Source organism: Saccopteryx leptura, chromosome 3, assembly GCF_036850995.1.
Source record: "Saccopteryx leptura isolate mSacLep1 chromosome 3, mSacLep1_pri_phased_curated, whole genome shotgun sequence".
Lineage (NCBI taxonomy): Eukaryota > Metazoa > Chordata > Mammalia > Chiroptera > Emballonuridae > Saccopteryx > Saccopteryx leptura.
Genome location: NC_089505.1, coordinates 213,052,027 through 213,075,759, shown reverse-complemented (window position 1 = coordinate 213,075,759; position 23,733 = coordinate 213,052,027). Strand labels below are relative to the sequence as shown.

At 52.8% G+C, this 23,733-nt stretch overlaps 2 protein-coding genes across 15 annotated transcripts in view; one reads left to right on the top strand and one right to left on the bottom strand.

The window, feature by feature from the left end:
• The first annotated feature begins 1,793 nt into the window (after positions 1-1,793).
• Positions 1,794-17,252, top strand: SEMA6C (semaphorin 6C). 14 transcript variants are annotated; one of them, XM_066377415.1, is made up of 20 exons: positions 1,794-1,922; positions 5,429-5,478; positions 7,136-7,307; positions 8,503-8,617; positions 8,907-8,970; positions 9,098-9,154; positions 9,493-9,594; positions 9,815-9,905; positions 10,109-10,228; positions 10,415-10,503; positions 10,828-11,045; positions 11,308-11,439; positions 11,719-11,871; positions 12,111-12,284; positions 12,582-12,728; positions 13,026-13,103; positions 13,223-13,278; positions 13,439-13,483; positions 14,244-14,339; positions 14,744-17,252. In XM_066377415.1, exons 3-20 carry the CDS (start codon positions 7,190-7,192, stop codon positions 15,778-15,780), a joined length of 2,892 nt encoding a protein of 963 aa, XP_066233512.1. In that variant the 5' UTR covers positions 1,794-1,922; positions 5,429-5,478; positions 7,136-7,189; the 3' UTR covers positions 15,781-17,252. The 14 variants fall into 14 exon arrangements, with proteins under 14 accessions (XP_066233512.1, XP_066233510.1, XP_066233504.1 ...); XM_066377413.1 differs by having other exon boundaries at positions 1,794-1,931; XM_066377407.1 differs by having other exon boundaries at positions 1,794-1,987.
• A 1,384-nt stretch (positions 17,253-18,636) lies between these two features.
• The window catches only part of GABPB2 (GA binding protein transcription factor subunit beta 2), an 81,815-nt gene continuing 76,718 nt past the window's right edge, over positions 18,637-23,733 (bottom strand). The window contains exon 9 of the mRNA XM_066377400.1: positions 18,637-19,055. Within this exon, the coding sequence (XP_066233497.1) occupies positions 18,963-19,055 (93 nt within the window). The 3' untranslated portion in view covers positions 18,637-18,962. The remainder of the gene's footprint in view (positions 19,056-23,733) is intronic.

The window sequence follows — 23,733 nt, the reverse complement described above, 5'->3', positions numbered from 1 at the left end:
AGTGGAACAACAAAAATCAATGTTTCTCTCCCTGTCTCTCTTGCACTTCCTCCTATAAAATAAATTAAGTCTGACCTGTGGTGGCTCAGTGGATAGGGCATCGACCTGGAATGCTGAGGTCACTGGTTCAAGATCCCAGGCTTGCTGGGTCAAGGCATAAACAAGAAGCAGCTACTAGAGTTGCTGCTTCCTGCTCCTTCCTCCACCGCTGCCTTTCTCTCTCTCTCTCTCTCTCTCTCTCTCCCCTCTCTCTCTAAAATCAATAAATAAAATAGTTGCAAAAAATAAATAATAAACAAACAAAAAAATCCCCAGCTCCACTGGCTACTAAATTGCCTTGGACCCAAGACCCCCAACAGTTAACCTTGTATAAGTATTGTTTCATTATTTCCAATTCTGTTTTTGTCACTGGTTCACTTGGACTTTCATCTGTTTGTGTGTGTGTGTGTGTGTGTGTCTTGTTTCCTTATGGTAGGGTTCAGCCCAGTTGGTGTTACTATGCACCCTGATCTCAGTTCTGTCAAGACTGGCCAGAAGTAGCAAACCCTGTCTCTCCTTTCCTCCAGTCCAGGGAAGGGGAGTAGGGGCATGGAGGAAGGAGGTGCCTACTCAGATAAAATTATCTAAGAATGCCAGTGTCTCCCAGGCCACCCACTAACCTGGGAATTTTGAGAATGACTGTGTTTTGTCCCAGCTCCCACACAGTAAATGATCTTACACAGCAGGCAATACCAAGGTGGGAGCCAATCAGTGCTGTGTGAAGTAGCCTTATTTTTCCTTCACACTGATGTTCCCAGAATCAAAGGGTCTTTATGGAAAGTGTGGATGGAGAAGGAGCAGTTTTGCTGTTTGGAGAGATGTCCAGGGTTCTCTGAGGAAAGATGAGACATCACTGACCCTGTGTTTGGGGGATAGTAAGGCTATGTAGGGTTGAAACAGCCGGTCACTTTTCCTTTCTTTCAATGTGATTCCCTGGGTCAGTTTGTCCTGATTTCCACATCTCTCTTTGGCTTTAGCCCTATTCACCTGTTCTTTTCCATCAACCAGCAGCCTGACTACCAGCCATCCTGGCATCCTGGCTCCTTAGTTCCTGGCTTAATGGCGAGCCCATCCTGCTTTGACAGTATGGGTGAAAGGGAGGGAGATGATGGGGACAAGGAAAACCTCCCGGTGACACCTTCCTTTCCTTTCCCAGGCCTCAAGCCCCTAAGTGCATTAGGTTCAGGATGAACCAGAGGAAGTACATGGGGAGAAATAAAAGGGTTGAGGTAAAAAGACTAGAGAGGAAGAACAGAGAGTTGAGGGCAGTTTAAGGAATGGGGAGGCGGGAGACTCCCCAGGGAGCAGAGTAGTCAAAGCCGTTGGGTAGAGGAAAGGCATGAGGGAGGGTCGTGACAGGCCAGCCCAGGCGAGGTCCCCGGGTTTCCAGTTTGTCTCTCCTTCCAGCTGTTTTTCTTTCCTAGGGCCTCTCCACGTAAAAGCGTGTGACCCCCTTCTCTGTCGTGGACTCAGAGACTGTCCCCGGGTCTCTTCAGCTCATGCCTGGCTTTGGTCTCCAGCTCAGCTTCTCCTCCTGGCCTCTTAGTGGGCGGTGCTCCAGGCACCCCGCCCCCGATGAGGACTATTGGTGAAAAGGTGTCGAAAAGGCCGGGTCTAGCGGGCCTGAGAGGACAGGATTAGTTGCGGCGACCTCGAGGCGGGCCGGAGGCGGGTCTGACGGGGAGGAGGGCGGGGCTGCTGGGGCCCGGCCCAGAGCTCCGGGCGGTCTCATTGTTTTCCTCCGCGAAGCCACTGCGGGAGTGGATGCTGAGACGGAGACCCTGGGCTTGCAAAACCCCACAGCGCCCGGAACTCCAGGTCCAAGCTCCATCCAACTCGGACGCTTATCACACCTTGACCGAGCCCCAACCACGGATTGCGAGGTCCGCGCGGTGAGGGGCCGCTGCCTGTCCGCTGCGCTCTCGATTCCGCTGGCCCTCATCTCCGAGCAAGTACCCGGAGCTGGGACGGGGCTGCCGGGCTGCTGGGAGGACTGGGCGCCACAGGCTGGACTCAAGCTTCCCAAGTGCGAGAGGGACCCAGGAGGTTCCCCTGCGCGGTGTGCCTGGCTGGCGGAGTTGGGGTGCGCGGAGGGAAGAGGGGGCTGTGGCCGAGTCTCGTCACTGCACTGTGGGATCAGGGTCTGGGCGCCTCTGCCGACAGAGCTTCTCTGAGCCCCATCTCCTGAACTGGGGAGTGCGAAAGGGAACGATTTGAGGCCCGCACTGTACGGAGGGTGGAAAACCTGGTCCCTACCCTCCCCATCAGGGAAACTAAGGCTCCGAGACCCTCGGAGCACCGGACCCTCTGGATGTCCGTGCAAGGATGGAAAGGGGACGCGTCGTTTTGGACTTTGGTGTCACAGCTGCACCTCTGTCCTGCAAGCGGGAGTCTAAGAACCTCCCAGGGGGTTGGCTCCCGCACAGAGTCGGGGAATGGGGTCCTCAAGAAACATCAGCCCCAGAGTCCATCTCCTTCCTGCACCTCACTCGGCCCGGGGCTTTGTTAGATCAAGGTCTTCTAAGGAGGAAAGCCGAGCTGGCGACTGCCTCTCGAACCCGCCGACCCGGGCCGGCGCTGGCCTCGGACCCGCCCTCGTCGGTTCCCATCCTCTAGCCCCGTTTCCCTGGCCTCGGAGACCCGCCTCCGCTCCCCCCACCCCCCGCTCCCATCTCCACTTGGTCTGCGCCTGCAGGCCCCTCCAGTCAGCCCCTCCTCCCGTTAACGTGGCTCTGGGACCCGGTCCCGGCCCAGACTTAGCTACCCGCCCCTCTCGTAGCTCCGGATCCAGTGAGGGGGAGACATGTCGAGCCCCTGGCCCCCGGCCCACCTTATACGAGGCTCTAGATACCTGGATTATCCTCGTTGAGGGCTGGGTGGAAGGGAGGGTAGGTGTGAGCCTAGGGCTGAGGGCTAAGGGTGGAGGAACGTCTTAAAGATGGGAACGCGTCTGCTCCGTGAGGCTCCTCGACGCCCCCCCCCCCCATAGGAAGGTGTACTGGGGCGGCAACCAGCTAGAGGGCTTCCTGCTATTGTCCCCAGTCTGGTCTCCCCTACTCCATCCCTTCCCCCGCCCCCACTAGACTCTGGCTATGACCTCGGCCACTCCCCAGAGGTGGCTTTGGGTCCGGGACGGGAGAGAAGGGCTGTTTCCTCTTCCCAGCAAGGGGAGGATCGAGGAGGGGGAGAAAAAGTCGGCCAGGCCTCCTTCATACCCATGGGGGTATGAAGCAGCTGGGATTGGTCTCAGCAGGGTAAGCCTTTCCCCAGGCTGCTCAGATGCTGCTCCCCAAAAACAGCAATGGAAAACCCTCTTAAAGCGCTGTCATAGTTGAGTCTAGTGGACCCACGCAAAGGCCAACCAAGTGTTTTTAGAGGCTGGACCTGGGGGGTGGGGTGGTGAAGAAAGATTGAGTGAGAAGGAGGCATGACCTGCTCTCAGGGAAGAAGGAAGGGGCTGGAGGTGCCTATCAGCATTTTGCCTAGAGATGAAGAGCATGTAAATGAGATGTAAATTAGCTTCTATTGTCCCCAGCTAGTGAGCTTTTACTGAGAAGGATTCTGGATTCTGAGGGGTTTTACTTGGGAGTGGTCATCATGCCCCACAAACTCTCCCAGTCTCCTCTTTCCTAAGACTGGTCCTGCAGTTCAGGAGTTTTTGGCTAGGGCTAGCCCCAGGCCCTGCCCTCCCATCTCGGCGTGAAGCAGCCAGCACCTTCCTAACCAAGCTCATGTCACACACACACACACATACCACCACCACCACCACCACCACACCACACCTTTCAGGGCAGCATCTCCTCAACCCTAGCCTAAATAGACTTCTGAATTTTCACATTTACTTTTTTTTTTTTTTTTTTTTACAGAGACAGAGAGAGTCAGAAAGAGGGACAGACAGACAGGAACAGAGAGAGATGAGAAGCATCAATCATCAGTTTTTCATTGGGACACCTTAGTTGTTCATTGATTGCTTTCTCATATGTACCTTGACCGCGGGCTTTCAGCAAACCGAGTAACCCCTTGCTCGAGCCAGCGACCTTGGGTCCACGCTGGTGAGCTTTTTTTTTTTTTTTTTTTTGTATTTTTCTGAAGTTGGAAACGGGGAGGCAGTCAGACAGACTCCCGCATGCGCCGGACCGAGATCCACCCGGCATGCCCACCTGGGGGCGATGCTCTGTCCATCTGGAGCGTCGCTCTGTAGCTACCAGAGCCATTCTAGCGCCTGAGGTAGAGGCCACGGAGCTATCCTCAGTGCCTGGGCAAACTTTGCTCCAATGGAGCCTCAGCTGCGGGAGGGGAAGAGAGAGACAGAGAAGAAGGAGAGGGGGAGGGGTGGAGAAGCAGATGGGCGCTTTTCCTGTGTGCCCTGGCTGGGAATCGAACCCGGGACTCCTGCACACCAGGCCGACGATCTACCACTGAGCCAACCGGCCAGGGCCACGCTAGTGAGCTTTTGCTCAAACCAGATGAGCCTGCGCTCAAACTGGCGACCTCAGGGTCTCGAACCTGGGTCTTTCTGCATCTCAGTCCGACGCTCTATCCACTGTGCCACCGCCTGGTCAGGCTTCACATTTACTTTTTTTTTTTTTTAATTTTTTTTTTTTTACAGAGACAGAGTATGAGTCAGAGAGAGAGATAGACAAGGACAGACAGACAGGAATGGAGAGAGATGAGAAGCATCAATCATTAGTTTTTCATTGCGCATTGCAACACCTTAGTTGTTCATTGATTGCTTTCTCATATGTGCCTTGACCACGGGCCTTCAGCAGACCGAGTAACCCCTTGCTGGAGCCAGCGACATTGGGTTCAAGCTGGTGGGCTTTTGCTCAAACCAGATGAGCCCGCGCTCAAGCTGGCGACCTTAGGGTCTCGAACCTGGGTCCTCTGCATCCCAGTCCGACACTCTATCCACTGCGCCACCGCCTGGTCAGGCTTCACATTTACTTTTATTTATTTATTTTATTTTATTTTATTTTTTTACAGAGACAGAGAGTGAGTCAGAGAGAGGGATAGACGGACAGACGGGCAGACAGACAGGAACGGAGAGAGATGAGAAGCATCAATCATTAGTTTTTCATTGCGCGTTGCAACATTAGTTCTTCATTGATTGCTTTCTCATATGTGCCTTGACCACGGGCCTTCAGCAGACCGAGTAGCCCCTTGCTGGAGCCAGCGACCTTGGGTTCAAGCTGGTGAGCTTTTGCTCAAACCAGATGAGCCCATGCTCAAGCTGGCGAGCTCGGGGTCTCGAACCTGGGTCCTCTGCATCCCAGTTCAACGCTCTATCCACTGCGCCACTGCCTGGTCAGGCTACACATTTACTTTTAAGGGATGTGGTAAGGAGGTGTAGTAACAGTGTCTTCCCTCCTTCTATTCCTCCTCCCGTCAGGTCAGAGGTCTTCTATCCCCCTCAGACCCTAACAATAGTCACCACGTGAGGTAAGGAAAGGGCAGTAGCTCCTAAGGGCAGGGGATGGGAGCTGGTACAGCCTGGGAGCAGAGAGAGGGGCTGGCTGTTCTCCTCACTTGCCAGAGACCAAAGTTGTTTCCTGGGTGAAGATATTAGTTGCCCAGGACAACCTGGTAGGGGGAGCAGGAGGGGAGGGATAGGAGACAAGCTGTGTCCCTTCCACTTCCCCTGGAAGCACCAGCATCCGGTAACATGGTGGGGGTATGGGAGAGGGAGGCTTAGCCTTTTAGCTCCAGAGGGTCCTTAGCTAGCTGACTGCTCTGCCTCTGGGGGGGTTATCATTAGATGTTCCTACACCTCCCCTCCTCCCGCTCTCTTGAGACCCATCTGACGTCAGTCTCCCCACCAGTGACTCTGGGTTGGGGGTGGGGTACACTTGGATCCTGGCTTCAACAGTAGAATTGTTGGGGGGATAGAATGGGCTGGGCCTGCAAGCCCAGGGTCTCTTCTTTAGGGGACATGGCAGGATGGGCAACTAAAGACTGTTAAGGATAGCTGTCTGCTCACAAAAAAGAAAAGATTCTCACCCTTCCTGACCTGATCTCTGGAACCTGCTCAGACCCTCACTTCAGTTTCAGGGGGAAGGCAGGAAGCCAGTATATACCTCCAGTTGTGGGTTCCAGCCAGAGTGGGAAGTAGGATTGTCTCAGCAGTCTTCTACCCTACCCTTCTCTTCCTGGACTTTGAACTATGATTGCCTGCCTGTCATTGGATTATTTATATTTCCATTTCAAGGCAGTCTGAAGAGGGAAGGAAGGGAAAAAGGCACATGTGCAGCCATTTCTCCTCGTCAGGGTAGCCCCTTCTGTCCCTGGCTCCTTATAGGGGGTGGGTCTGCTTTTCCCCCCAACCCCCCATCAAGAAGAAGCACTGGTTCTTAGTAGCCAGGGAGAGAGCAGGGGGCTAGAGAGGCTGGGAGGGGGCACAGTGGTCGGGCAGACAGCTGCAGCCAGAGCTAAATTTAGACTCTGATCTGGCTTTGATGCAGATTCATTCTTGGCTAAGATAGCAGCCCCCACTCCCAAGCTTCTCCCTAGCAATGGGGAGGGCCTTTGAAGCATGAGATTAGACACCAGGCTAATGACCCTTAGGCTGCCTCCCCCCACTCTGTTCTTCCTCAACCCTGAAGAGGATGGTGGCTGTCTCACAGCTGCCTCTGCCTGGGTGCAGAGCCGGCATTGCTCCCAGGGTGCTGTGGGGGTCTGGGAGGGAGGGGGAGGCAGACATGGTGCCCTCTTTTCCTCCCAGGGCCAAGGAGTCACTATTTATAATTTTAAGGCTTTAGTCTCTAATTATAGCTGAGAAAGAGTTAGCAAGAGGGGGGCCAGGAGGTGTCACCAGACCCAGTCAGGAGAGAGGAGGAAAGGCTGAGGGGGAGCAGGTGTATCTTGTCCTTACCTGGGGTCATGCAGGCAGGCCTCACACCAGCCAGTTTGGACCAGTTGGAGAGGCTAGGGCCTTGAATGACAGTGACAGTTGGTTGGGACTGAGGCAGTGCCAGAGAGAGGGTTATTTTCCCAACTGCATAGGGTCTTCTGGGGATAGACCAGGGGAGGAGCCTGCCAGCTTCAAGAGGGGGGAGAGAATTGGGCCCCTTCCCCCACTTTCCTCTGTGTCCTCTTTCAGGGCCAGCATATGGGTGAGGGGGCACCCCCTGGGGCCTGAGCTGCCCCGCACAGGATGCCCCGTGCCCCCCACTTCATGCCCTTGCTGCTACTGCTGCTGCTGCTCTCACTGCCTCACACCGAGGCTGCCTTTCCCCAGGACCCCCTCCCTCTGCTGATCTCTGACCTGCAAGGTGAGTGCCCAGTACTGTGCTCCCAGTGTGTGAGCTTAGAAATTGGACACTAAGACTCTCTGTGTAGGAGGCAAGGCGCAGGAAGGCTTCCAGCCTCAAGGAAGCTCCGAGCCTGACCAGCAAAGGGGAGCAGACAGATAAAGAGAGCTGGCACCTCCTGAGAATTGCTTCTTATCCCTGGGCCGACTTGCTTTGCTTTGAGGCAGTATCATATGGTGGTTCAGAACATGATTCTCATCCAGACCACATCTTCACAGGTGGGAAGCTGTCCCTGCCAAGCTGCTCACTAGCTGTGTGACCTTGGTTTAGTAATTTACCCTTTCTTTGCCTCAGTCTCCTCATCTATAAAATAAAGAATAATAGTGTTTTATCTCATAGAGTTATTTAGGGGTTAAGTGATATAATACATATACAGTGCTGAGGACACTGGCACAAGTGGATGCTTTTGGATGTGTCTGCCATTATTAGCTACAAAGGAAGGCTTGGCAGTAGTTCACTGAGTCCCAGCGCCTCTGCCCTCCCTCCCTACCACTTATACCACTGCCAAGCCCACATCCTACCATGAAGGAAACTATAAACCCATTTTTTCTGAGAAGAACTTTACTTATTTTCAGGTTCCTGTTATACATGTAGGATTTAGAGTAATTTTAAGGGTGTGATTTTTTTTTTTTTTTGTATTTTTCTGAAGTTGGAAACGGGGAGGCAGTCAGACAGACTCCCGCATGCGCCCGACCGGGATCCACCTGGCACACCCACTAGGGGGCGATGCTCTGCCCCTCTAGGGTGTTGCTCTGTTGCAACCAGAGCCATTCTAGTGCCTGAGGCAGAGGCCATAGGGCCATCCTCAGCACCCGGGCCAACTTTGCTCCAATGGAGCCTTGGCTGCGGGAGGGGAAGAAAGAGACAGAGAGGAAGGAAAGGGGGAGGTGTGGAGAAGCAGATGGGCGCTTCTCCTGTGTGCCCTGGCCGGGAATCAAACCCAGGACTCCTGCACGCCAGGCCGACGCTCTACCACTGAGCCAACCTGCCAGGGCCTTGGTATTACTTTTATTACTAGCTTACTTAATTAATACCTCATAACTCATCTCATATATCCACTGTGTCTATGGCTGGGTTTCATCTGATTGGAGAAGGTGTTGAGTGAGTATGTAGTATCCTGGCTGGCTCTCAGCACACACCTCTCTGTGCCTTCTAGGTACTTCCCCGTTATCCTGGTTCCGGGGCCTGGAGGATGATGCTGTGGTTGCAGAACTTGGGCTGGACTTCCAGAAATTCCTGACCTTGAACCGGACCTTGCTAGTGGCTGCCCGGTACGACTATGGCACAGTTGTGGGCTGACATGCATGCTCTTGGGAAGACATGAGACCTGCATGGCCGCTACAGGAGTTTGCAGGGGACACATGCAGGTGTACAAGCCATGGGACATGGACATGGTGGGACTCAGAGCAAAATGCCGAGGCATGGAGTAAGGGGGCGAGTACGGGGCAGGAGGCCTACACTGCTTGTCCCTGAGCAGCTGAACATGGGCAAGGCGGGGACTGAGGGGTTCAGGTGTTGTGCCTTGGTTTGTCTCTGACCCTTCTTTACCTGTCTCTTCAGGGATCATGTTTTCTCCTTCGACCTACAAACTCAAGAAGGAGGAGAGGGGCTGGTACCCAACAAGGTGAGAGGCTGGGTGGGAGGAGGTGCAGGCATGGAGATAAAGCTTGGGAAGGTCTAATGGGAGTCAAGAGGGTGTGTAGTTGGGTCCAGGGTACTCCATGATTTTCCTCTTCCACTTCTCCCTTCAGTATCTAACATGGAAGAGCCAGGACATGGAGAACTGCGCTGTGCGGGGGAAGCTGACGGTAAGGAGCTGGCTGAAGATTTCGGGGGAAGGAGATACCCCGCCTCCAGGCTCTGTCCAAGCAGTCCTCTGCGGTGCCCAATTTCCCACCCACCTCTCTGATCTCAGGCCACACAGAAAAATGTGCAGGAAAGCAATTGGTTTTTAGCTTCTTCCACATGTCTCATAGAAAAGAAAAGTGAGACTCTCACAAGAGACCAGAGGACTTGCCCAAGGCCACAGGGCTAGTGAATATCTTAGTTGGGACTTTACCCCACTTTGCTTGGACTGGTTCAAGGGGAATGGCCTTATTTCCAGTTTAGGGACCCCATTGCTGACCTCGTGTTTTGGGTTCTCTAGGACGAGTGCTACAACTACATTCGTGTTCTTGTTCCTTGGGACTCACAGACACTCCTTGCCTGTGGAACGAACTCATTCAGCCCCATGTGCCGCAGCTATAGGGTACAAAGGCGAGGGGGTGGTCAGGATGGGCCTGGGAAGAAATCCCAAGTGGACTATCAGTTTGGTGTTCACAGACCAGTGGGGGTGGGGGAATGGGAGTGCCCAGAGTACAAGGGTCCAGAAGGGTGGTAGAAGGAAGCCAGGGGACACAAGGAAGTGGGCTATGGAGCCAGACTCCAAGATCCCAAGGGATCCAAGAATCTGCTCCTTCTGCCTCCAGATAACTTCTCTGCAGCAGGAGGGTGAGGAGCTGAGTGGGCAGGCTCGATGCCCCTTTGATGCCACCCAGTCCAATGTGGCCATCTTTGCAGGTGTGCACCTGGGCATGTGAGGAGCAGGCATGTGGCTGTAGGGAGCTCCCACTGTAGTCCCTCTCCCAATGTAGATTTTTTCCCACATTCCTGAATGGAGGGTTGTAGTGGGGGCTGGGTTCAGCCTGAGGTAGGGAAGGCCCAAGAAGAGCCAGAATAGAGCTCCCAGCCCTCCCCTGACACCATCCTACCCATCCCTCCAGAGGGCAGCCTGTATTCAGCCACAGCCGCAGATTTCCAGGCCAGTGACGCTGTAGTTTACAGAAGCCTTGGCCCTCAGCCCCCGCTCCGCTCCGCCAAATACGACTCCAAGTGGCTCCGAGGTCAGGGCAGGCCTTGGGGAGGGTGGCTGCTCTGGGGGAGGAGGAGCCTGAGGGGAACTGTAGCAGGAAGGACACAGATGGTGGTGGCATGTCCATGCACGTAGTGGGGAGAGGCTGTGTGGGGCCCGGCGTTTCTGAGCAGCTTTAGATACTCTTTCACACCCTTTCGTGTTGCTCCCTCCTCAGAGCCACACTTTGTCCATGCCTTGGAGCACGGAGATCATGTCTACTTCTTCTTCCGAGAGGTCTCTGTGGAGGATGCCCGGCTAGGGAGGGTAAGGAGGTGGTGGCTACCAGGGGTGGACAGCTGGAGGGTTGTGCTGGATCTCGCAAAGACAATCAGAGTCAGGGGAAAGTTACTGACCCTAATTTCCATAATGCAGTTCCCTAGACTCTGGGCCCCCAAGTTGGAGTAGTCCCCAGCCCTTTGCCCCAATGTCCTCTGCATCCCTCATCCTTAACACTGAGCCAGCGCAGCGCCCCTTCCTTTGCTGAGCCCCCCCCATTTGTGTCCTGGTGCTCTGGCTCGCTACTGTCCTCTCATCGTGCAGGCCCAACGTTATCTCTCACTGTTCTCTCGTCTCCACTCTCACCCTCAGGTACAGCTCTCCCGTGTGGCCCGTGTGTGTAAGCGTGACATGGGTGGCTCACCTCGAGCCTTGGACCGTCATTGGACATCCTTCCTGAAGCTTCGGCTCAACTGCTCTGTCCCTGGGGACTCTGCCTTCTATTTTGATGTTTTACAGGCCTTAACTGGGCCTGTGAACTTGTATGGCCACTCTGCTCTCTTTGGGGTCTTCACCACCCAGACCAATAGGTTGGTACTAGACTAACCAATGTGGCCCACTCTGCCCCTGCCCTACTAGCATCAAGCTCCTCTCAAAGCTTGATGGGGCCAGTGAGGGAAATCTCTATTCAAAGCCAATTGCTGTTCTGCCCATCCTTTTTTTCCTATGGGGGCACCCCTGGGTTCTCTGCCCCCTAATGTGGTTCATGAAGGGTAGTTGCCATGTCTAACCTTGGAGGGGCTGCGCTGTATCTCCCCACACCTAGTCCACATCCTTTTCCGGCTCCCTCAGCATCCCTGGTTCTGCGGTCTGTGCCTTCTACCTGGATGATGTCGAACGTGGGTTTGAGGGCAAGTTCAAGGAGCAGAGGAGTCTGGATGGGGTCTGGACCCCTGTGTCTGAGGACAAGGTCCCCTCGCCCAGGTACCCAGGATAAGGGTGGCTTTGTGGGGAAGAAACAAGCAGTGTCTGCTCCCAGAGTGGGATTATAAGGAAAGGGAAAGGTGTCCAGAGCTTGGGGAGGGTGCTGTGTTGGGTTGACAGTGGGCCTGACCAGCTACAGCTGTGATTGGGAAGCAGTGGTGTGAGTGTGCGGAGGGGAAGCAGGGACTACCCATCAAGTTTAGGAGCAGTGTGTGGGGAGCACAGAGCCTAAGTCACAGCTCCCAGCCCTAAGGCTGCCCCTTTCCATGTGCCCACCAGGCCAGGATCCTGTGCAGGAGTAGGTGTAGCTGCCTTGTTCCCCTCTTCTCGAGATCTCCCTGATGATGTCCTGACCTTCATCAAGGCTCACCCACTGCTAGACCCTGCTGTGCCACCTGCCACCCACCAGCCTCTGCTCACCCTCACCAGCAGGTATGGGGCTAAACAATGCTAACCACCACCCTCCTCTCGTGGCTACTCTCCTCTGATCCCACAAGATAAATCATAGTGGTGGGAGGAAGTACCCATGAAAATGGAAGGGAGAGAGTTAAGAAGGAAACCCTGGGCAAGGGGAAGGGCCCAGGAGTGGATACCAGGACACATGGGCTGTCCTTGAAACACACAAGCTTCCACTCATCAGGTTGCCCTGACCTGAGCTTTATTCCTCCCAGGGCCCTACTGACCCAGGTAGCTGTGGATGGCACAGCCGGTCCCTACAGTAACATCACAGTCCTGTTCCTTGGCTCCGATGATGGGATAGTGCTGAAGGTCCTGCCCCCAGGGGGGCACTCTGGGGGACGTGAGCCCATCCTGTTGGAAGAGATTGATGCCTACAGCCCGTCCCGGTGAGGACATGAGGCCTTTGTCTGGTAGGCCCTCTGCAGATCAGGGATGGGATGTGAGGTGGGAGATGGGATGTGGGAATAGGGTAGGAACTTCAACACTGGCTTTTGTAGAGCAGAAGCTGTGGGGTAGAGAGAGAGGCTTGGACAGTGTGATGGGGCAGTGCGGTCACTCAGGAACACCAGCCCCATGAGCTATACTCAGTTGTTTGTGCCCCTCCCCACCTTTTGGGAGAAAGGAACCTTGCCAGGCCGGTCCCTTCTCTGCCCCTTTCCTGATCCTTCTGGCCATCACCCCAGGTGCAGTGGGAAACGGGCAGCCCAAACAGCACGGCGGGTTATCGGGCTGGAGTTGGACATTGAAGGTCACAGGCTCTTTGTGGCTTTTTCTGGCTGTATCATCTACCTCCCTCTCAGTCATTGTGCCCGGCATGGGGCCTGCAGGAGGTAAGAGGGGCCTAAGGCTAAGCCCTGCCTGGGTGGGTTCCCTGGGCCAGCAAGAACTCTGGAACTGGAATGCAGGCACAGGGGATGGCAGGGAAATATAGGGCATGGTTGGTGGAAAGTTGCCTCAAGTATTCTACAGGTGGGAGTAGCTAGGGTCTGGACTAGGGGTTGGGTGGATAAGATGGGAATATTGGGCCAGGGGCCTCCTGTAGGCCAGGGTGCGAGTAGAAGAGGCAGGGAATGGAATGTGATTAGAATGGAGAGGATCCCAGCCTCACATGACTCAGTTTTCCCTAGGAGCTGTCTGGCTTCTCATGATCCGTACTGTGGATGGCATAGCTCCAGAGGCTGTGTGGATATCAGGGGACCTGGTTGGTAAGTGCCCCTGGATCTCCTGGGGCAAAAATTCCCCATTACTGAGAGAGAAAGCTGAGGGCTAGGGTTGGGGGTGGGATATATATATAACTGCATTAGCCACCTCCATGTCCTCCTAGGATTGATGTGGATCCAGCTGGGCGCCAGGAATCTATGGAGCATGGTGACTGCCAAGGTAAACAGAGGGGAGGCTGTAGCTGTAGCCATAGTGGCACATGACTCTGATGGCCAGTGACACCATGCAGGCATACATTTTGTCTTCTCCCCTTCTGGGACACCACCAGTTCTTCATGATGTTTCCCTTGCTCCCATCTTAATCTTCTCTCCCTCCACAGACGGAGCTACTGGGAGTCAGTCTGGCACAGGGGATTCTGCTTATGGTGAGTCTTGTCTCAATTTCACTTCCCTTGCTCCACCCACACTCACTCGTCTGTGCCCATGGCAGCAGCAGACCAGCACCCTGGACACCCTGAAAGTCTCAGAATAGGTGTAGCATCTTCTAAATACTCAGCATATAGCTCAGTGGTTGGCATATAAAAGAGTGCTTAATAAATAGAGGGTGTTTTTTTTTTTTTAAGTATATCTTTTTTTTTTTTTTAATTTATTTTTTAATTTATTCATTTTTTAGAGAGGAGAGAGAGAAGTAGAGAGACAGAGAGAGAGAGAGAGGAGAGAGGAGCTGGAAGTATCAACTCCCACATGTGCCTTGACCAGGCAAGCCCAGGGTTTTGAACTGGCGACCTCAGCATTTCCAGGTCGACACTTTATCCACTGCGCCACCACAGGTCAGGCTAGAGGTGGTTTTTTTAATTTTTAAAAATGTATTGATTTTAGAAAGAGAGAAAGGGAGAAAGAGACAGGAAAATTGATCTGTTCCTGTATGTGCCCTGACCGGGAATTGAACTGGCAACTTCTGTGCTTTAGAATGGTGCTCCAACCAACTGAGCTATCCAGACAGGGCAATAAATAGTTTTTGAACAAATGAATGTTCTGCATGGTGAGCCCTTCTCCACAGCCAGAGCAAAATAGAGACTGGAGTTCTGTGCCTTTGGGTTCCAGAGTGTGTGTGTGGGGGTGTAGAACCACTCAATGGGTGGAGAGCAGGAGCCTCACTGGCTCTGACCTGGTCTCTGTCACCAGTGCTTCTGGGTCCTGGCCCTTCCCCTGAGACCCCCAGCCCCCCCAGTGATGCCCACCCCGGGCCCCAGTCTTCCACTCTTGGAGCTCACACTCAGGGTAAGGGGGCTGGGGCTGGGAGGGACAGGAATGAAGTATGGGGCTGCTGGTTCTTGAAGAATTCTAAGCCCCTCACTTTCCTGTGTTTGGTGCTAATGCCTGTTTGGAGCCTTCCCTACCCCGAGTTGGGGTCCCAGCCCCACCTCCTTCTGCACGGGCAGTTTGGCAGTTGCTCTTGGCTTGGCTTCAGGGGCCAGAGCTGGAATGGGGACTTCCCAGGCCCAAGCTCTAACCTGTGTGTAAGGGGTGGTGCAATGGGTTGCGTGTGTCAGGGGAGGGGATTCCTAAGGGGGGGTTGAGGAGTTATTGGCATGAAGCTGAGCAGCAGCGGGAGAGGTGAAAGAAACTTTGTAACTTGCCATCCCAGCTCTCCTGCCTTCACTGAGCCTCCTCCCTCTTGGCAGGCGTGCGCCGGGACCTCCCTGCTGCCTCAGCCTCCCGTTCAGTCCCCATCCCACTGCTCCTGGCCTGTGTGGCCGCAGCCTTCGCCCTGGGCGCATCAGTCTCTGGCCTCCTGGTCTCCTGCGCTTGTCGCCGTGCCCACCGACTTCGGAGCAAGGACATGGAGACCTCTGGGCTCCCGCGCCCTCTCTCCCTTCGCAGCTTGGCCCGGTTGCACGGGCCAGGCCCAGAGCCACCGCCACCTTCCAAGGACGGTGAGACCGTGCAGATGCCCCAGCTCTACACTACCTTTCTGCCTCCAACCGAGACTGGACCTCCACCGGAACTGGCCTGCCTGCCCACCCCGGAGTCCACGCCCGAGCTGCCGGTCAAACACCTCCGCAACGCCGGGGGTCCCTGGGAGTGGAACCAGAATGGGAACAATGCCAAGGAGGGCCTGGGCAATGCCAAGGAGGGCCTGGGCCATGCACGCGGTGGGAATGCGGCAGGCAGCCCGGCACCACGGGTGCTGGTGAGGCCTCCGCCACGGGGCTGTCCAGGGCAGGCTGTGGAAGTCACCACCCTGGAGGAACTGCTGCGCTATCTGCATGCCCCGCAGCCAGCCCAGAGGGGTGCTGATCCCCTGGGCCCCCTGTCCCCTCGAGCACTTCCCCCAGAGCCTGCCCCGGCCCCGCTCTTGGCCGGCTCCAGCCTTCTGCCCCGGGAATGCGCACTGCCACTGCGACTGGATGTGCCCCCAGACAGGCAATGCCCTTGCCCCCCTGGCTGGCCAGTTCCTGCTCCCCGGCTGGGGGTCGGAGGCAGTCGGAAGTTGCCCTTCTGCGCCCACCGAGCTCCCCCCGCCCTGCGCACTCGAGTTCCCTCGGGAGGCCCCTGCAGGTACTCCGGGAGACACCTGTATGTGGGCCGCCCTGAGGGCTACCGGGGCCGCACCCTAAAGAGAGTGGACATGGAGAAGCCCCAATTTTCCCCTAAACTCCCTCTGGTCATGCCCTCTTTCCAGCCAGCCATCCCTAAAGGCAGCCATTTTAACTTTTAAGCTGCTCCACCATGCCCGTAAGCACGGAAATGCCTCCAAGGATAGATCACCTCCCTCTTTTCCGTTGTCCTACACCTCCAGCCTTCTTGGGCTCTGAGAGTCTTCCGGGATCTCTGCCCACCTCGGTTTATTTATTGACTGTCTTTCCCTCTGCTCTCAAGTGAGGAGTGGGAGATGAGAAGCTTACCCCCTCAGTGAGCCAGCTTTTTAGGGAGGGCTGGCACACTCCCACTCCGTACTCCCTCAGCCAAGCTGCCTTAACTCGCCCCTCTGGGCTTCCTCCTTAGACTGGGCCCCTGGCTCGCCGCAGGCGGACGGACAGATGGGGCTGGGTCCACGCCCATTGTGTACAGAGTCCTTGGGCCTCCTGGGACGTGCCTCATCCTACTGTGTAGGAGCCTTCGCTTCCCAATACAGCTGTGTCCCCGAGCTGCTGCCTTAGTCGCGAAGGGGCGGGGCGGGAATCGGTTGGCTCCCTCCTGGCGCCTTTGCCCCTGGATCTCTGCCTTCATCTTGGCCTTGAGCTCTTCCAAGTAATTGGGATAGCAGCAGTCCCACCGGAGTTAATCAGGAAAGTTTCCTGAAGGAGACTAGCGAAGAAAGGGTGTGGAGACAAATGAGTGCCCAAGAGACCCACGGTAGAGTTTTGGGGGGTGGGAGTGGGAAGGGCACTAGGAACACAACACGGTCCTGGATTGAGGTAAGGGATTTCTTAGTAGCCTGTTACATGGGGTGGGGGCAGTTATTTTTGGAGAAAGAAAACGAAGCCCCAGAACAGGTGACTGAGGTTCCACATCAGAAAATCTTGTCCTAAAGAGAATTTGTTGGCTATGGGTTGCGTGAGTACGCTGCAAAAACCTCAACACATTCAGTCCGGGGTCTGCCTGTAGCTGTTCCTGAAGGAGCACTTCCGGTCCGCAGAGCCCGAGGGTGTCGAGAGCACCGCGCTTGCGCGAAGCGCCAGGGACTTCGCGGAGGATCAGGAGCTCATGGCGGCGATAGTGTTTCTCTAGCTGGGGATGGCTGCAAGTACTTTGTCAGTTACCTCCGGGGACCAATGGGAGGGACGTACAGAGCCGCCTGTCCGCCCACTACCTCGCGCTAAGGACGTTTAGAGGCTAGCGCCAGCTGTGGCTGCTTTTACGGATTTACAAGTCCGGTTTTTCCGCCCAGTGGGAGCACTAGGCCGCCTTCCCGCTGGCGCCGCCTAGAGGCCGGACCAATCCCTGCAGCTAAGGACGCCTCACCACCAGTCCCTCTCCCGGCTCGCACTCTTTAGGCATTTATGCCTTCGGCGGGAAACCACTAAGAAATATTTGAAGAACTTTGGGATTCTTTCTAGCTCAGTCCTTTACGACTACTTTGTGATCCTAGCCAAAGTTCTGCCCTAAGTCTGCAGTTCCTGTTTTGAAAAAGGATCGAGAGCCTCTACGATGTGTGTATAAACGCTTTCTAAAGGAGAAACATGGCAGCTGTGGTTCCTCCAAACTCAGGTTTAGGCTATTCCTCACTTTGTGATCTTCTACTGAGCAATCTGTTTCTCTTTGAATCCTTATAATCTTTATAGATTTTACTCTCAAGGATTTGAAATGCCTTTTGAACATTCCTTATATCCCAGCTTGTTGGGCTAAGCAGGGTTGTCTTCCAGAGTCGATGCTCTGCTTGAGCTGGTTTCACCCGGTTGGAGAGGTCCTTTAGGTCTGTTTTTTCCTCATTAGATGCCTTTCTTAAGCTAGGATGATTTGAAATAATTACTAGTTTCCTAGATGGTGGAGGAGAGAAAGGAAGAGGTGGAGAATCTTTTCCATCACCTGACTTCGTTATCCTCTTCAAACCAAGGTGTTGAAGCCAAGACAAAAAAAAATCTTAAAATCACAGCTTTTCAAAGCCCCCTGAGGGACAAGTCTCACAAATACTTTAAGTTCTTGCCCTGAAGGTGGGCACAGGGAAGGGGTAAATTATCCTCAGTTTAAGTATAGGCCTAAAAGAGAAGTACAATAGAAATCTAACCTTGCAACTTTACAGGCAGCAGCAATTTACAGGTTAAAGTCCTAGTTTGTTTAATTGTAAAGGGTGTTCACTTATTGGTATTTAAGTCCTTGGGATCTGCCACTTAATAGTTCTGTGTGTGACCTTGGCAATTCAAGTGCTCTATCTGAGCCTCAATTTCTTCTGTAAAATATGGAAAGAACACATGTCAAAAAGCACCATATAAATGTATAGGTTTAAATTAAGTGCTTTGTGGGAAAATTTGCCCCAAAGATGCAATTAATACGACACACCTCACTTTTTTCTTCTTTTTTTTTTTAGCAAGAGAGAGGGGTCTGGGGAGGGGACAGATAGGGACAGACAGAGAAGAGGGGAGAGATGAGAATCATCAACTCATAGTTGCGGCACCATAGTTCATTGATTGCTTTCTCATATGTGCCTTGACCCTTGCTCAAGTGAGAGACTGCTCAAGCTAGCAACCTTGTGCTTCCAGTGACCTTTGGGCTTAAGTCAGTGACCACAGGGTCAGGTCTATGATCCCATACTCAAGCCTGAGACCCCAAGCTCAAGCTGGCGACCTCGGGGTTTCAAACCTCAGTCCTCAATGTCCCAGGCTGACGCTCTATCCACTGCGCTACCGCTCAGTCGGGTGATGATACACCTCATCTTGACAGAGAGGTAAATAATAAATTAAGGGAGTGAATTCAAAGAAATTATTACCACTGACAACAGAGGGATAAACATGACCCCAGTTAAGGAATCTGCTGATAGTCTTTTTTTTTTTATTTTAACAGAGACAGAGTCAGAGAGAGGGACAGACAGGGACAGACAGACAGGAATGGAGAGATGAGAAGCATCAATCATTAGTTTTTTGTTGCGCATTGCGACACATAGTTGTTCATTGATTGCTTTCTCATATGTGCCTTGACCGTGAGCCTTCAGCAGACTGAATAACCCCTTGCTCGAGCCAGCAACCTTGGGTCCAAGTTGGTGAGCTTTTGCTCAAACCAGATGAGCCCACGTTCAAGCTGGCAACTCGGGGTCTTGAACCTGGGTCCTCGGCATCCCAGTTCGACGCTCTATCCACTGCGCCACCGCCTGGTCAGGCTTTTTTTTTTTTTATTAGAATATTAGCTCAAACTTTGTCTTTAGAAAAACCAGAATGTGCCAAAAGTTGTCATTCTGAGGGATTTCTAAGCTGATTTCTTAGAGGTATCCTGAGAGGTTATGGAGAAACCAGTGCCCCAGTAGGCAGAGTCTATCAGCTTGTGTAAGGCTTTGGGGACCTGAAACACACAGAAAGTTCCAGTCACAAAGCTTGAAAAGCTGTTAAGCATCTTGGGTTCTTTAGGAGCTAAGTCACAGGAGCCTGAGCTATTATTATCTCTCAGATTTATGTCTCCTTGATTGCTACTACCCCACACTTGGGAACCACACAGGTTTGAGTCACTCTCTACTACCAATACTTAATTCTGCAGTTGACCCTTTAGTACTGTTGACTCATAAGAATAAGGTGGTGTAGCCTGACCAGGTAGGTAGTGGCACAGTGGATAGAGCGTTGGGCTGGGATGCAGAGGACTCAGGTTGGAGACCCCGAAATCGCCAGCTTAAGCGTGGGCTCATCTGGTTTGAGCAAAAGCTCACCAGCTTGGACCCAAGGTCGCTGGCTTGAGCGAGGGGTTACTCAGTTGGCTGTAGCCCCCCCGTCAAGGCACATATAAAAAACCAATCAATGAAAACTAAAGTGCCACAATGAAAAATTGATGCTTCTCATCTCTCTCTGTTCCTGTCTGTCTGTCCCTATCTGTCCCTTTCTTGGACTCTCTCTCGGTCTCTGTAAAAAATAATAATAAGGCCTGACCTGTGGTGGCGCAGTGGATAAAGCATCGACCTGGAATGCTGAGGTTGCCAGTTCAAAACCCTGGCCTTGCCTGGTCAAGGCACATATGGGAGTTGATGCTTCCTGCTCCTCCTCCTCTCTCTCTCTCTCTCCCCCCTCTAAAATGAATAAATAAATAAAAATAATTAAAAAAAATAATAAGGTGGTGCAGTGGAACGCCAACCTGTGACGCTGAGGACCCAGGTTCGAAACCCTGAGGTCTCCGGGGTTGCCAATTTGAGGTGGGATCATAGACATAACCCCATGGTCACTGGCTTGAGCCCAAGGTTCCTGGCTTGAGCAAGAGTCACTGGCTCAGTTGGAGCCCTTCACCCCTACCCCTACTCCCCCTGTCAAGGCACACAGGAGAAGAAATCAATGAACAACTAAAGTGCTGCAACTATGAGTTGATGCTTCTCATCTCTCTGTCTGTCTCTCTCTCAAAAAAAAAAAAAAAAAAAAAAAAGCATGTGAAGTTACAGTCTGACCTGTAGTGGTATATACAGTAGATAGTGTTGACCTGAAATGCTGAGGTCACCAGTTCAAAACCCCAGGCTTGCCTAGTCAAGGCACATATGAGAAGCAACTACTATGAGTTGATGCTTCCCTGCCTTTCTCTGTCTCTATCTATACTCTCTCTAAAATCAATAAATAAAATCTTTAAAAAAACCCCAACAAATTAAGGTTACATATATGAGAGAAAGGTTCAAATACATGGATAATATGAAGCTTATGAATCCAAAAGATCACCTACCTTTACCAGGTTTATTAAAAGAATGCTCTAGCCTGACCTGTGGTGGCGCAGTGCATAAAGCGTCAACCTGGAAACACTGAGATTGCCAGTTCAAAACCCTGGGCTTGCCTGGTCAAGGCACATATGGGAGTTGATGCTTGCTGCTCTTCCCCCCTTCTCTCTCTCTCTTTCTCCTCTCTATAATGAATAAATAAAGTCTTAAAAAAAAAGAATGCTCTAAATAATAAAGGACTATTTTTAATTTTTTACTTTTTAGCGCAAGAGAGACAGAGACAGGAAAGAGATGAGAAGCATCAACTCATATTTACAGCACTTTTAGTTGTTCATTGATTGCTTCTCATATGTACCTTGACTGGAGGGCTCCAGTCAAACCAGTCACCCCTTGCTCAAGCCAGCAACCTCTGGACTCAAGCCAGTGACCATGGGCTCAAGCCAGCACTCAAGCCAGCAACCTCAGGGTTTTCAACCTAGGTCCTCAGCGCCCCAGGTGGACGCTTTATCCATTGTGTCACCACCTGGTCAGGCATGAAGGGTTATATTTAAAAAGTGTGGGCAGGCCCTGGCTGGTTGGCTCAGTGGTAGAGCGTCGGTCTGGTGTGCGGAAGTCCCAGGTTTGATTCCCGGCCGGGGCACACAGGAGAGGCGCCCATCTGCTTCTCCACCCCTCCCCCTCTCCTTCCTCTCTGTCTCTCTCTTCCCCTCCCGCAGCCGAGGCTCCATTGGAGCAAAAGATGGCCCGGGCGCTGGGGATGGCTCCTTGGCCTCTGTCTCAGGCGCTAGAGTGGCTCTGGTCCTGACAGAGCGAGCCCCGGATGGGCAGAGCATCGCCCCCTGGTGGGTGTGCCGGGTGGATCCCGGTTGGGCACATGCGGGAGTCTGTCTGACTGCCTCCCGTTTCCAGCTTCAGAGAAATACAAAAAAAAGTGTGGGCAAGGCCTGACTGGGCGGTGGCACAGTGGATAGAGCGTCGGACTGGGATGCAGAAAACCCAGATTCGAGACCCCAAGGTCACCAGCTTCAGCGCGGGCTCATCTGGTTTGAGCAAAAAGCTCACCAGCTTGGATCCAAGGTTGCTGGCTCGAGCAAGGGGTTACTCGGTCTGCTGCAGGCCCATGGTCAAGGCACATATGAGAAAGCAATCAATGAACAACTAAGGTGTTGCAACGAAAAACTAATGATTGATGCTTTTCATCTCTCTATTCCTGTCTGTCCCCATCTATCCCTCTGACTCTCTTCGTCTCTGTAAAAAAAAAAAAGAAAGAAAAAATTAATTAAAAAAAAAAGTGTGGGCAAAGTGCCTGACCTGTGCTGGCATGGATAAAGCGTCGACCTGGAAATGCTGAGGTCGCTGGTTGGAAACCCCAGGCTTGCCTGGTCAAGGCACATATGGGAGTTGATGCTTCCTGCTCCCTCCCCCCTTCTCTCTCTCTCTCTCCTCTCTAAAACGAGTAAATAAATAAATAAAAAAAGTGCGGTAAAGGGTGGGTCTGGAGGCTAGGAACAGCCTTAGGAGTAAAAGGACAAAGGAAAGTAGTGGTTACTGGGACCTGGAAGGGTACCTTGAGAGGAACAGTGACTAATCAAAGGCTACAGCTAGGCCTGGTAGGTGACCTCAAGGGAGGAATGTCCTTCAAAACCAATGCACACATTGTTGTCAAATGTACACCGTTTACAAAAATTAGGGGATATTTCAAAATGAATATGAAGTGATAAAAAAAATAAGCATTTGATTTTTTTTATTAAACAACATCAGAAAAGCAAACCAAATGACAAGTCAAAGAAAGTTGTTTGATTGTGCAAATGAGATGCAAACTCAATAATCCTGATTGAGTAGCAAGTGATATATTGGTGGGGGTGAACAGAAGCATGTCAAACTGGACGAGAGTGCCACACATTGTCTGTTCAGTAGGGTGTATGGTCACCCAAGACTGCCAAAACACACTGACAGCAATGGGGCAGGACAGGATCAGACTGTCCAGCAGTTCTTGTGGGATCCTCTGCCACTCTTGCTCAACCTCCAGCTCAAGAAGTGTGGTGGGAGGCATTGGACGGTTTGCCAGACGTCTTCCCAGTGCATCCCAAGCATGTTCAATGGGATTCAGGTAGGAGAACGTGAAGGCCAGTCCATGCATTTGATTAATGCCTCTGAAGCATGTTGTTAACGAGATGCATATGGTGGGGACTTGCAATATTATCATCCATGAAAAGAAAGGAAGTTGTTTCCAACTGCTCCAGCATAGGATTCCACTATAGGGTGCAGGGCCTCATCTCGATATCTGACAGTAGTCAGAGATCCGTTTCTGATGACGTGGAAGTTGGTACGACCACCAATGCTGATGCCAGCCCGCACCATGATTCCACCACCACCAAAGGAGTCCCTTTCTCACATGAAACGTGGGTTCTCCCGTGTTCCTCATTCACGCCAGATCAGGACACAATGATTGTCAGGCTGCAGACTGAACAATGTCTCAGAGAAGAGGACAGTTGACTACTTATTACGGGTCCAGTGACAATCATCAGCCCACCTTCTACAGGTTCTACGGTGTTCAGCAGATAATGGCATGCAGTCCAACATGATGGAGCTGATTTCGTATGGTCTGGGTGCATATCCATTGTCTAGTGGCAGCAAGAAATTGTCCCTGCAGCTGTTGCATTGCTGCATCTGTTCCTTCTTGCCAATAAGGTCAAGTAGCGGTCCTCTCTTGCTGTTGTGGCAGATGGGCGACCCTGCCTTTATCTTCTTTGTACTGTGCCAGTCTCTTGAAAGCAATTCCACAGTCTGCTAATTACGCTTTGGGATGTTCCAGGTGCTATTGCCACTGTCGTTTGACCAGCTTCAAGATGTCCTATGGATTCGCATTTGGGCAAATCGTGTTGCAGGGACATTGCAAGGGCTAGGAAATTGCAGGATATGCACTTTCTTTTCTTTTTGTGTGTGTGTGACAGAGAGAGAGAGGGAGAGAGGGAGGGACAGATAGGGACAGACAGACAGGAAGGGAGATGAGAAGCATCAACTCTCCGTTGTGGCAACTTAGTTGTTCATTGATTGCTTTCTCATATGTGCCTTGACCTGGGGGCTATAACAGACCGAGTGACCCCCTGCTCAAGCCAGTGACCTCAGGGTTTCGAACCTGGGTCCTCTGCATCCCAGTCTGACGCTCTATCCACTGCGCCACCGCCTGGTCAGGCAAGATGTGCACTTCAAGATCAAGAAACGTGTGGATAGGCCCTGGCCGGTTGGCTTAGCGGTAGAGCGTTGGCCTGGCGTGCGGGGGACCCGGGTTCGATTCCCGGCCAGGGCACATAGGAGAAGCGCCCATTTGCTTCTCCA